The sequence below is a fragment of the Stegodyphus dumicola genome, chromosome 8, assembly GCF_044657685.1.
Source record: "Stegodyphus dumicola isolate Sdum_Otavi_A_Nest chromosome 8, ASM4465768v1".
Lineage (NCBI taxonomy): Eukaryota > Metazoa > Arthropoda > Arachnida > Araneae > Eresidae > Stegodyphus > Stegodyphus dumicola.
This window is the reverse complement of record NC_140775.1, coordinates 112,639,155-112,652,895: the sequence shown is the minus strand read 5'-3', so window position 1 is coordinate 112,652,895 and position 13,741 is coordinate 112,639,155. Positions and strand designations below refer to the sequence as shown.

Below are 13,741 nucleotides of genomic sequence, written 5' to 3'. Positions count from 1 at the left end.
CTTGTCCGTAGGCAATAAAATACAAGAGTGGGGAAAAGCAAGAAAACGTACAGATAAAATTTAATGTCAAAAATAAAATTTAGGCAATTAAGTATAATTTAGCTAAATTATTATGAAGAGAATCTCATACGATCTTGAATCTTTTAATAACATAAAGAAAGAGGTGATGACTATTTATGAAGCCAGAACTGTAAAGAGGACAGACACTCTGGGCTGTTGAAAATTCCAATTATTTTCAAAGTTGAGCGCTCATATTCAACTTTGTGTCAGAACACAGCTATTGCAGTGTTTTTAGGCTTTATTTTTAATATGATTTTTAAAATCCCTAATAAAAGCACTTTTAAGCATAACTGATTTTATAAACTCCTTTTAAATAATATTTATCGGAAATACGAAATGTTATTTTGGTGCCTTTCTTTGCCAAATCATCTGCCACTTCATTAGCAGGTATGGCACAATGAATGAAATGAACTCTTCAATTCATTTAGGAGAATCAGATAAATATTTAAGTGGCATTCTTGAACTTTTGGATTTGAAGCTGGTTAACTTTGATAGGCTATGGTCTGTAAAACAGTAAAACAATCTGAAAAAAAATGGCATCATTTAAGAAATCCAGAGGTCTTTGTGCTTTTAAAGTCAAAAGTGATGTCTGAATTTTTGTCAAAGGCTGTGCTTTGAAAATCATGAGGTAATGGTAGAAACGAAAGCTAAACACCAGCATTAGTTGCACACTTGCTATATTAAGCTTAGAGCCATCTGTGTAAAAATCCAGTCTTTCGTTATTTGGATAACATTCTTGAGTGGTTTTCACTGATTTCATCAGTGGAAAACAAAATTTTTCTACTACAGTTCTGTTTCAAAATAGGCTAACAAGCATTCACTAACAAAGCAATACTTTGAATTTCAGAAGGGTCACAAGTTTTTAATAAGTGATGGGTCAAAAATTGGTTCTTGTTTCAATTTATGCCAGCAAATTGAAAAACAGCCTTTCTAATTTTTGTGCCTTCATGGTTGGCAGTTTAATGTAAGAATCTTAGGCAGAGAATTTTCTCAAAAAATTGGAAATTTTGATTTCGTGAGTCATATAGAGCTAGCTGCCTTGTATAAAGCAGCAGAACATCTACTGGGTTGTCTTTACTGTGTCTGTAATAGGGTGAAGAGTCTAGTATTCCAAATATTCCAGCTTGGTTTTCATTTTCGGGAATAGTTATTAAAGGTATGTAACAATATTTGTAGGTATTTTATAAGTTGTAAATAAAGTAGAAATTCCACATTCTGAATATATTTTTGCTGCTTGATAAAGCAGTTATTTATCTCCAGCCTTTCCATCTGGGAATTCCTTGAGAACCTTTTGTCCAAGATTTAAAATATGTAAAAGTTTGGAATTGACACACAGAGGTATCGTTAATGAAACCTTAAGATCAATAAGCCTGTAATACATTGATAAATTCAAGCAAGCATTTTTCAGTGTTTACTTTCTAGTTATGAAATAGAATGCAAAATAGATGAAATAATGGACTAAAAAAAGCAGTAGCCCTTTAATATTGAAGAAAAACAGTCTCATAACAGCACAGTTTTTTATAGTTGCACTTTTGCAGTGTAGCAGCAAGCTAGAATAAAATAAACTAGTACATACAAAGCAACTCGTTCCCATGGCAACCATAAATGAATCACATAGAGGTAATGCCATCTATTGTTGTCAATACACACTAAAATTTGCTTAGAAAAAAGGAAAGAAACCACATTTATAGTCCCTGGCCTTGAAGCCTTCTAAGGGTTCAAAAAAGACGAAACAGTTAAAGTACAGAAAATAAACATTAACAAAAAACTATATAAAAATTACAGGTCAGTGATAAGAGTAAAGTCATTTGTTCACATTTAGTCATTACTAGGAATAAGACACAGCCACTGTTCTTTTAAAATCTCTAGCGGCTCTATGGACTATAGCCACTCGAACTCTTTTGTTGTTGCGTGTTGAATTAGGACAATTCTTCCAATTTTCCATTGGTTTGGAAGCAGTTGTTCGTTTTTGATCAGTACTAAGTCACCAAATTTTAGATTTGGAGACACACGAATCACTTAGGACATTGTTGAAGAGTTGTCAAATAATCTGTGCACCAGTGCTTCCAAAAAACTGTTGCACAGTTTGTTGAACTAGAGACCAACATTTAGGCCTGGAAGACTTAACACCTCTAAAGTCATATTCAGACATGGTAAGCAAAGGGGCTCCAGTCAGAAAATGACCTGGAGTCAGTGCACTGGTCATTTGGATCACTTCAGATCGCTCATAGAGGACAGGATTTCATATATGCTTCCACTTATGTAAGCACTGTTAAAAATGACTTGTAAGTTAGTGGGAATTCCAATACTATTTTAAGATGAAATTTCATGGACTTCACATTAGATTCCCATAAGCCATCAAAGTGAGGGGATGTTGGAGGGTTAAATAGCCAAGTTATACCTTCTGAGGTAATGAAATTACACACGTCATTGCTTTTCTCGATGAAAGCAGCATTTTTATTAATCTCTTTTGGTTCCTTTCTGGCACCTTTGAAGTTAGTCACACAGTCACTCAAAATTTTAGATCGTTTGCCACATTGGGTGGTAAATCTTTTTAGAGCTTCTAAAAACGTTGAAGTAAATAGGTCACTGACTTAGTCCAAGTGCACAGCATTAGTTGCGAAACATACAAAAATGGATATATAGCACTTGAAAGTCTTAGCTCTTCTCCCAGTTTGGGACTTAATTGAATATGGACTAGCTTAATCAACACCATTAATTGCAAAACTTTTTGAAGGTTGAACTCGAGTCAAGGGTAAATCACCTGTTATCTGGGTCGCAGTCTTGCCTTGATTTCTAATATAAGGAATACATCTGTGAATTCTCTTTCGTACTACACTTCTCACCAACAGAATCGAAAATTGCATTTGTAAAATGCTTATCAGTAGCTCTTGATCAACATGCAAATAATTGACATGGTAATGATTATGAATTACAGTGAAATTAGAGATGTGTTCGTCTTTTTGGAAGCAAAATAGAATGTTTGCTATTTTCAGGAATATTTGCATTTTTGAAGGCTCCTACACGAATGATGCTTTCTTCATCAAGGAAGAATGTTAATTGTATTACTCAACTGTGCACACTTTTTAATTCTCTTGCTGTTTCTAAACAAAAGAGCTCTTGAGGAAAAGAAGATTCTCAGACATTTTTATTACTGTTTTGGTAGCTAATCTAAGCTCATTGGTTGTCAGTAGACCTCTCAAATGATTTTCGATGGGGTTTTGACAGTTGTAAATTAATTTACGGCATAGAACAACTTTACAACATAATTTTGATCAAGACAAATTTTGTTTAAAAATGTTGTTTTCTTTCTTTCTTTTCTACAAACTCTTTTGTAATTTACATCAACAGAAAGATGTTTACTGTCAGGACATGTTTCGAATTCATGTGAATATAACCTAGTAGGTCCCAGAAACCAGTGCTTACAATTCAAGAATTTGGCTGGGTACATTCTTCTTGTACCTATACCAGCTGAGTTCAGCTTTCCATTGATATGGTTTGATTTTACATTAGAAATTGTGTTCCGTATTTTGGTAACACAGTTTGCAACAAAGGGAACCCAATAATAAGGTTCTAAAGAAATCTAGAACAGTGCAACAGTAATCTGTCCAAGCCAGTACATTATGTATTGGAAATTCTAAATGCTCTAACATCGATTTAAGTAAATACACTAACAAAACTGCGGGGAGGGGGGATAACTCTAATTAAGATAGTGATTGTACCTTCAGAGGAGCAACTCTCGTTTTTGGTGATAAGAATAATATTTTAATGTCCAACTTTTGTGATACTGAACGCAAATGTATAGCAGCAGGGTAGCCAGAGGCATGACAGAAAGCATAAATATCAGTATATTTAGTATTTTTAATTGTCAAAAATTCTTCCATTTCTTCAATAGCAACATCATCACTAACAGGCCCATCCCATGATAAATTGAGTTCCCGCATATATTTACCATTACTTGACATAACTATTACAAGAAGCAAGACAACCTAAAGGGTTAAATATTGTCACTAAATTAGAAATGATACCTCTATTATTGTATTTAAACTTTTCTCCAAAATTGGACAAGAAAAAGTTAAAGTAATCATCCCAGGGTTCCAGTTAGTTCCTAAAATTTTGATCGAGCTATTGTCTTGAATTTTCATAGGCTCAGAATTATTTTTCAACTCTTTGGGTATATTCTATAACTCTGACAAGTCATTTGATGACCATTTACATAGAAAAAAATTCTCCATATTCTAACATTTGCAAGTGTTGGTTTACTAAGGTTATGCATTGTTCTATATTTTGAACACCTGCCAAATAATCATTTACAAAAAAATTTTGAAGTATAGCTTTCACAGCCAAAGGATAGTTATTCTGCTCACCTTAGCCAAGGTGGTATAAAGAGCGAGTAGCCAAATAGGAAGCGGAGGCAGTGCTATATGCGACAGTTTTAAGTTGAAATTCTTGAATTAGACTGGTGTGGATTGTCCCACCAAATTACTCTTTGAATGTCTGTATGCTCTTCGTTAACTAAAATTTTTCTAAACATTTCCATGATATCAGCTACAACAACAAGGTAACATCTGAATTTTATCAAAATTAGAAACAGTTCTTGTTGTATTCTACTGCCTGTCATCAGTATGTTGTTAAGAGGTATTCTCGATGAAGACTTACTAGTAGCATTAAAATCCCCACGTATTTTACTCATAGAGCTAGATTCCTTAATTACTGCATAATATGGCATGTAAACTCTGTATTACAAAACTTGAAAACTCTGTGCTACAAAACTGGTTCCCTGTGCCCGAAATACAAGTATCTCTTCATAAATTGTTTATACTTCTCGTTTGAAGCTCATTGACAGATTCATGAAAATAAATGAAAGATAACTATATAAAAAATTATCGTTTGTATCATATCTTAAGAGATTTAGCTCTAAATGTTTTAATCTGTGTAAAGAAAGAGCCTTATAATTACCCAACTTTGAAGGGCTACCTTTAAATGGAAGTTTCCCAGCATAATGACCATTTTGATCACAGAAGTGTGTTGCTTTAACCTTTTAACTGTCATGCCCGAGATTATCTCGAGCACAGCACTGGTGTTCGAAAATGTCACGCCCGAGTATTTCTCGGGGTAATTTTTTTTTTAGTGCATCGTATTGTCATACCCGAATATATATCGGGAGATGTTTATTTCGGCTACATTTGGTTTTTCCAATAAAAAAATTTTACAATTTGTGTACCTAAATCATCAAAATAACTTGACAGTTAAAGGGTTAAAGAATTCATCACATTCTTGATCTTTTCTAGAGATACGTTCGACTTCATAAGTGCAATCTAAAGACCAAGCTTTTCAGTTAATTCATTTGTACACAACTGAATATTATTTGCTCAATAAGTGGTAGTGAGATTTGTGTTATTCAATAAGAATGATCCCGACTATGATCCAACCCAACCCAACTGAGAGCAAATAGCAAAGGGAAATGATTGTCCTCTCTTTATGATGTCTTCCTTAACACTAGAACCGCGGGATTTTTGATATACCTAGAAATGTGGTACAGGTCAATTTGACCCTAGATAGAAAACACCTAAAAATTTGCACAAGTGATTATTTTGGTTAACTAAAATATTATATTTTTATGTAAAAATCAATATTTCTCAGAATTTATGTTAAATATTTTATATAAATTAATGGAAACCACCTAAATTTTTAGAAAATCGTGTTATTTAAAATTTTATTTTCTTAAATATAATATAACATACAGTGTTTTAAATGAAATAAAACACAAGTTTTGTAATTTTGGTAGAAAAATAGTTAAATGAGTTAAGACATAATTGTAGAGAAAAAATAAAAATTTTACCAGTCACATACCAGTTTTAGAGATTTTTAAAAATCTAATTTATTGTATGCATTGTGTACAAAATTCAGTAATAAATTTTGTACATTTACCACAAATGGGTGCTTTGGATTTTATACAAATATCTTGTGTTTTATTTTCAGATTTTGAACTGTATCATTGGACTAGTTTACGCTTAACTTGTTTTTGTCCATCGTTTTCAATGGTTGCTATACACTTCTTCCCGGGAGAGAACAAACTTTTATCTCAGTTCTTCAATTAAGTCTTGAATGAATTGTTGTATACCAATAGATTTTCCAGGTACGGCTTTGTATAAAACCCAGACATTGATAGCAGCAAGGTTCAAAATATTATAAAAACCTGCATTGGCCACCTACATGAAACAGACTTGACAGTATACTTCCTTGGCATTTGGTCCATCATGTCCATATTGAATTTAGTTATGTTGTAATAAGCAATTGTATCAGGTAGTTTTTTGGGACCTATCTATTATTTCTACAGTTGGAGGAAGACTACTTAGCAACAAAACGTTTCTGTCTTTTTACCCCTTGATAAACAGTTAGACCGATGTCTTTATGTGTTAGCACCCCGTAGTCACATGTAATGCAGATTTCAACATTTTTACAGAGATTGGTATTTCTCTTCTTGAGCATTTTACAGTTCTTACAAGGCTGGTGTTTTGGATTTCAGTGCCTTTGCAAGTTTTAGTGTTGTGAAAAGTTATCTGTAGTGACATTTCTACCTTTGTTTTCATATGGACTTAATAGTCGCAGTACCACATGTTCAGAAAGAGAACATTGGATGGACTCCTTCTTTAGTCAGGCTAGTCAGGCACAAAAACTACATACAGAATGATGTGAACAGGGTTCGTAGGGTCCTTAAGAGTCCTTAAAAGTCCTTAATTTTTTTGGAATCGATTTTTGGTCCTTAAAAGTCCTTAATTTTGGCAAAAATCAGTAGAAGGTCCTTAAATTTAATCATCTGAAATTTCTGTCTGTTTTTACGGCTGCCATTTTGAATGTGAATTAGCATTTTAGAGGAATATTTTTGGCGATTCACTGACGTATATGGTTATCTTTTGAATGGGATCATGGGTATTAATTTGTTTCTATTTCTAATATAAATGATGGGATACTCGAGTTTCTAAGCAAGAAGTTAAACATAAGCATTTCGAAATTCATTGTTTGTAATAAAGAGCTCTTAAACAATTTTCGCTTTTGGGGATGTGAATTCTTTTATTAAACGGTTCTAAATTTGGCGACTTATCAACATTTTGGCGATTTTAAGGTCATTTTCTATAGAAAATTTTTAATTCCGAAATCTGAGAATTTTTCGACGATTTTTTTAAAACATCATAACTTTGATAGATTTTATGTGTAATATATTGGAATTATATTTAAAAAATAGCATTAAAATAAAACATTTTTATTTTCGCTGTCATATTATAAAGTTTCATTTTGGCAACTTATTATACAATATTTTGTATCTGAAAAATAAACAAGGTATAATGCTATAAAGCATAATTTACGAAACATCTCTTAGCAAAAACAAAATTAACTATGTAATTAATTAAAAATATCTTGTTTTTAATTTTTTTCATAGTAAGCGTATTTCCCATGTAATTGTCTCAGAATATTCAAAATTCTCAGAATATGCATCAGTTTTCTCTATAAAATTAATTTTGCACTTTTCCCTCCTTTTTTTTTTCCAAAATATTTCTGGCTTTTTGCTGTTACAGAATTGGTTGGGATAATATTTCTGTAGTATTTTTGACATTGCAGCTTGGAAAATTTAGAAAGATTTGAAGGCAAGATTTATAGACCCACGATTCTAGAAGATTCGATAAATATGTGACAAAATGAAAAATGTCTCCATGGTATCAACGCGTAATGGATGTATTTTACAGAAAGTTTCCAATGAATTTCTTACTTTGTGGAGAACGTCTGGAAGAACAATGAAAACATAATATTTGAATGTTTTACTCCTGATACTAGAATCTTTTTCTTAACATGTTTATCTTCCCTTTATTTTCTCTACTTTTCACTAGACACAAGGATTGAAAATATCAAAAATGCTTCTAATCTTATCACATGGGCAGGCATTATAGAAAGGGTTATTTTTATTAATAAAGAAATTGAAAACTTACAATTTAAAAGATCCATCTAATATGTCTTAATGCATAATACACAGAGCTGGCACTAAGCATTTTCCCATCTGATGCAATCTCTGTGGATCCTAAATTCGACTATATAGTGCCTTTCTAAATTCTGTTTCCAATGCCTGTCTAAATTCTAAAAGTTTTGCCATTTCTAGATTTTGTTGTTTGGTGTGTCACTAAATTCTAAAAATTCTGCCACACCAGCTCTGTAACTGGCCTTTACAATATATATTTCATATTTCTTCTGAAATCCATATTACTAAAGAAATTAAATTAGTCACTTTTTCTATACATTCTAAATGCATTTAGTTTTTTTAGAAAAACAGAATCAGAAATCCTCAATTAAATCCAAAAATTCTAAAATGAAAGGGAAACATGCTGAAGAAAGAAACTGAATACATAAAGAAAATTATTCTTCAAAGATATGTGCAGTTATTATTATGTAAATTACACAATTGTTTATGATTTCAGCCTTTAGTATAATTTTCCATTTCTGTTTCCTCATATGATAGAATTACTGAGCCAGATTAAATGAAAATTCAGTTGTATAATCTTTGACCACTAGTCCACATTTTTAGTTTGAATTTGACTGTTCTTGTTTAATTACATCACCGTGAGATGTAATTGAAACATCAGAACATGCCTTTATGTTTGTTCTTTTTAAATATGAGGCTTATTTAAACCTTTGTCTGATATTGTAGTTACGTTCAGACATAGTGATAATTTGCTTCACGTCTATCGGGGGTTTTGGACTATTTAACTTTTACCAGATCAAATAAACCCTCATAGGTACATTGTGGAGAGGTTGACAAGTTAGGAGATAAAGCATGCAGAAACTAGCGAGAGCATTGGTTTGCATATTCAGACAAATCTCTAATTAAGACACAATAACACGCCGAATAAATACTAATTCAGAAGTCAAACAACAAAAATCAGCGTTATATTTACAAAATTTTCACAAGACTAGTTTCGATGGTTTTACCGAACCACCATCTTCAGCTGCAAAACCGCAAAATATTTTGCGGAAGCTGCTTAAATAGAGAAGGGAATCGATATGAACTAGACAAAATGTCTGGGAAGGCTTCAAATTAAAATGATGGATAAATATTTTGTTGGGTGTTGTTGTTACAAAACATAAATGTTTTGTAGCTTTCAATGAGTAATTATTCTAATATCCTTTAAGAATCAGTGTCGTAAATTACATGCATTTTATTGGATTTTGATTTTAATAGGCCTTTTTTAACAAATACTGTTAAAAAAATTTAATAGTGGCCATGTAAATCCATAATGACTAAGGTTAACTATTTACCTAATTTAATTATTTATAACTAACTGTTTACATCTGTACATATTAAAGCGAGTTATTGCCTTTCATTAATACTCACTGTGATCACAAGATAAAACACAAAAATGTAGAAATTCAAGTATAACTTATTCTTTGCATCTAGTGAGACTTAAAATAATGCAAAACAACTTAACACCCCTTGTGCTTTAATGGCTTATTGGAACCTGAAAGTATATTAACTGGGTTACAACCCCTGGAACTCTACACAAAGCTATGACACTAACTGCATCAAACAGAGCCTGACTAACTTTCAACACTTTCCAACCGTGCCTACATCAAGCCTTTCAGGTTTGTTCTAATCAGCAGGTCTCTCTCTAGACAAGCAGCAGCGGTGATAACATTCAATCTTTTGTCATGAATGATGCTGATTATGATCTTGCTTCTCATTTTAACCTATGCCATTTGACATAAAATCTACTTGCTATTTACTAAACCTCTAGACCAGCGGTTCTTAACCTTTTGACTAACATGTACCATCTAAACAAAAATTGAAAACCTTTAGTACCACTATTACAAAGTACTGCTACCACTTACTGTTTTGAAATAAATAGCTCAAAATACTTTGCATGTTTGTGTACCACCTATTTTTTCTTCCGTACTACCGGTTGAGAACCTTTCCTCTAGACTGACCAAGTATGTGACAAAATGAGACATAAAAAAATCAACATAAAGCTAACTATTAGTAAAACGTAAATGTCACATATCTTCTTTCAAATATGTCAAACCCATTATAAATGTAAAATATTTAATGCTACTTGGTAAACTGCATAGAGTTTTATTTTATTCTCAAACTTATTAATAATTATGTTCATTAATTCATGTTTAGTAATAATGCATACTACTTAGGGATCTATTTTATTTTTAGGATGATATTACAAAAGTGAAATTCAGGCATAGAATAATATTTTTAATTAAATTTATTCAGTTCCCATTTGCTCATAGGTCTTAATTTTTTTCATCAATGGTTCTTAAAAGTCCTTAATTTCCGTGTGCAGAAATGTGTACGAACCCTGTGTGAAGGATATAAATAATGATGAAATAGATGATCATCATTCTCTCCTATATCATACACCCACCTCTGAATGTTCAATGCCTCAAAACATCATTGCCATCATTTTATAACTTCCAGTATGCTCAATCACATCTGTTTATATGAACTGTGGGTTTATTGCATCATTATTTCTTTTAATATCACTTTAAATTATAGAAAAATATTTGGTATAACTTAAGAATTTGAAAGCTTTATTCCATACCAAATATTTTAGTAATTGCTTCATCACTTTATGCCATTTTTAATTTAATGAAAGAGTTTCATTGGCATTTTCTACTTTCACAAAGATTATATGAATAGATTTATTAATATTACTGCATTCTGTATTTAAAAGACAGGGATTATAAATATTGTGTTCAGTATTATACTTATTACCAGTACTGTACTGAGCTATCTATTCATATCTTGTACATTATTACCATAATTCAGAAGTTAGCCAAACGAGTAGATATGGCATATTTTTGTATTCTATGCCAAGTGTTATCCTTAATTTTTAGAATTTATATTAATCTCTGCATGTTGTGTAGAATAGTTTGGAAATTTGCCATTTTAGAATTATTGTCATTCGATAATTTATTTTTAGAATGTCAATCTTCAATACCTGTATTGTGGATAGTCGTGGGTGCTCTTGCTGGAGTGATTCTCATTGTTCTTATTGTTTACCTGATTCTAAGATTTTATATTCATGTGCAGGATGTGGAAAGTTATAAAGAATTTGAAAGGCGTCTGGGTATGAAACGATATGAAAAAGAGTTTAAAGTATGTTATTTAAATTTCAGTTTCATATATAATTATTAAATTGCTAATTTTCTTCCATCTGATGTTCTGTTTTGTTTAGAATTTTCTGCTAAATTTTTTTTTATTATTATTATAATTCTGCTAGTATTAGAGCATCTCTTCTCTATTGATTTTGGAGTTATAATGAAGTAATAACAGTACATCGCTTTGCCCCATTGAAATCTGACTCCACTAAAACACATGGACTTATCAAATGTATGTATCATTTCAAATTAATGACATATTTAGCTTTTATTACACATTGCCATTATATTTGGCTGGATCCAGCCAAGTAAAAAGAAAATAAATGTACTTTTTAATTTTCAAGCAATGTAAGCTGGCATTTCCATTTACATCTGAATTCATTTTGTAATAGGAAGCACCACTAATCCAAAAGATTAATTCTTTTTCAGGGTTTTCTGTACAAACTTAAAGTTTTCATATACAGATAAGTCAGTATCATTTAGAAAGTGCTTCAAGAAAATATCGCTTTCAGTGCTTTACTATATTATTTTATCAAACTCATTAACCAATTATTATGGTGGTGTGAAAAGTACCTTGTACCATGAAATTTTCAAAATTGTCTTTCTTGTGTTCTTGTAAAAAAAAAAAAAAAAAAAAAAAATTTAAAACAAATCAGTACAAAATTACATTGCTGCAGATGAAATATTCTACAGCAAATTAAAAAACTAATCAATATCAAAATAAAGTTCACCTTTATGACATTTTTTAAAAATATGTTATTAAAATTCACTGTTTATAGCTAATGTTTTTTTCCCTAACAGCATTTATTTTATAACCAGTATCATTATTTTAAATAAAGTTAGAAGCTAAGAGCTAACATATATGGTACATAGAACAAATAATTCATCATTTAATAATCAATCAACTTAAAGAGATTCATTTTTCTGAAGTTTTGAATTTGTTAATATTATCAAACTGTCCTATACTCATAAAAAAGAAACTTGTCCAGTATTTATATCAAATAAAGGGATAGTTTAGTCTCATATGCCTTGTTGTATAATAATGCTGAAGCAAAATAATTCCTAAATTACACGAAGTAAATTTATTCATAGAAATAATATTAGAAAAAAAAAAAAAAGCAAATTTTGAAGTAATATTTGGTAGAAAATTAAGTGACCTATAATCTTCTATTAATGTTTTAGAAACTTAGTAGGTTTAAAATTGCTTCAGTTTTGTGAGCCATATTTAAAAAAATTAGCAACAAATGCTCTAATCAGTAGTAAATTATGTCTATCCTTTATATGATCTTTTGTATGCTTGGGAGATCTTTTGTATGCTTGCACTAAAAAATAGAGGCTTTAATCCTTCCACCAAACACCACTTTCTTAATCCAACCAATATATCATAAAAACAACAAAGCCTATTACATCAAATATGTTCACATCTCTGCAAATAAAGCACTAAATAAAGGAAAGCACAACAGCTAATGACATTTTGGAAGCAATTCAATAGGAGGTACTGCAGAGAAATGATTAAACTCGCATAAGAATTCATTAACAATGGATGCTTGTTTGCATCCGCTCTGGCCAGAAGTAGTCAACAATCATAAAATATTTCCATAGATTGAAAATAAATCAAAGAAATTCGTACAAATTGCAAGAGCAATAGAAGGCAAATTATATTCAGGTATGAAAGGAGAAATCAAAGAATTAATTGAGAATATTGATTGTGAAATGACAAAGGAAGAAATGGATCATCTTATTGCACCACCGGTGAAATAGCAATAGTGAAGAACATAAACAGCCTTTTATGTAAAAGAAGTTGAACGAATTGTTAAAAAATACACAGAAATTGTCTGATTTTGTTATGGAGATTAACTCAAATGGAGAAAGAAGAGAATAATTTATGAGCGACACTGAAAAACTGCCTTCCTTAAAACGAAACATTTAATGAGTTGCAACAGACGTTGTCCCTAGCAAAAATCACTAGCCATTTAAAAAACAGATAGCTGTTTGCTTATTTCTTAAGCTTCTTCTTAGTAGAAATCCTTTCAATTAATACTTGTTTAATTTCCCCCTAAAATTATATACATTTAGCTTTTCTATGTGAAATGTGTTAATGGGATAGCCTCTGCATTTGGCAAGGGTTTACTATATCTAGTCTTAAGAATTGTGAGCATCAGTTTTAGATTTTTTATGCATTATCAGAATGTGTTAAAATTTTAGTAACTTTTCTTCAAAATAATATATTGACAGTTAATTATGATTTTCTCATAAACGTACATATTTTGATATGTTTATTTGAGATATGCTGGTATTTATCAAACAGCATTTAGAAATATTTATGAATAATTATTTTCTTCTCCCTTTTTTATAATATATACAATAAAGCCTTAAAAGTCTTGAGCATCAGGTCTCTATTTATTTATTATTTTGCAAGCAACAGACACTGTATAACAAGATAATTTGTTCTGTTGTTTTCTTATTATTAGTTATATATAACTCTATTATACTGGTGTTCCTTTAGAAATTTTCCCTCTTTCATTTC

The 13,741-nt window shown here is 31.0% G+C and overlaps 1 protein-coding gene across 1 annotated transcript in view; it reads left to right on the top strand.

Annotated features, from left to right (window-relative positions):
* LOC118193585 (uncharacterized) overlaps nucleotides 1-13,741 on the top strand; it is a 56,720-nt gene that overhangs the window by 34,593 nt on the left and 8,386 nt on the right. The window contains exon 8 of the mRNA XM_085823018.1: nucleotides 11,037-11,212. Within this exon, the coding sequence (XP_085679144.1) occupies nucleotides 11,037-11,212 (176 nt within the window). The remainder of the gene's footprint in view (nucleotides 1-11,036; nucleotides 11,213-13,741) is intronic.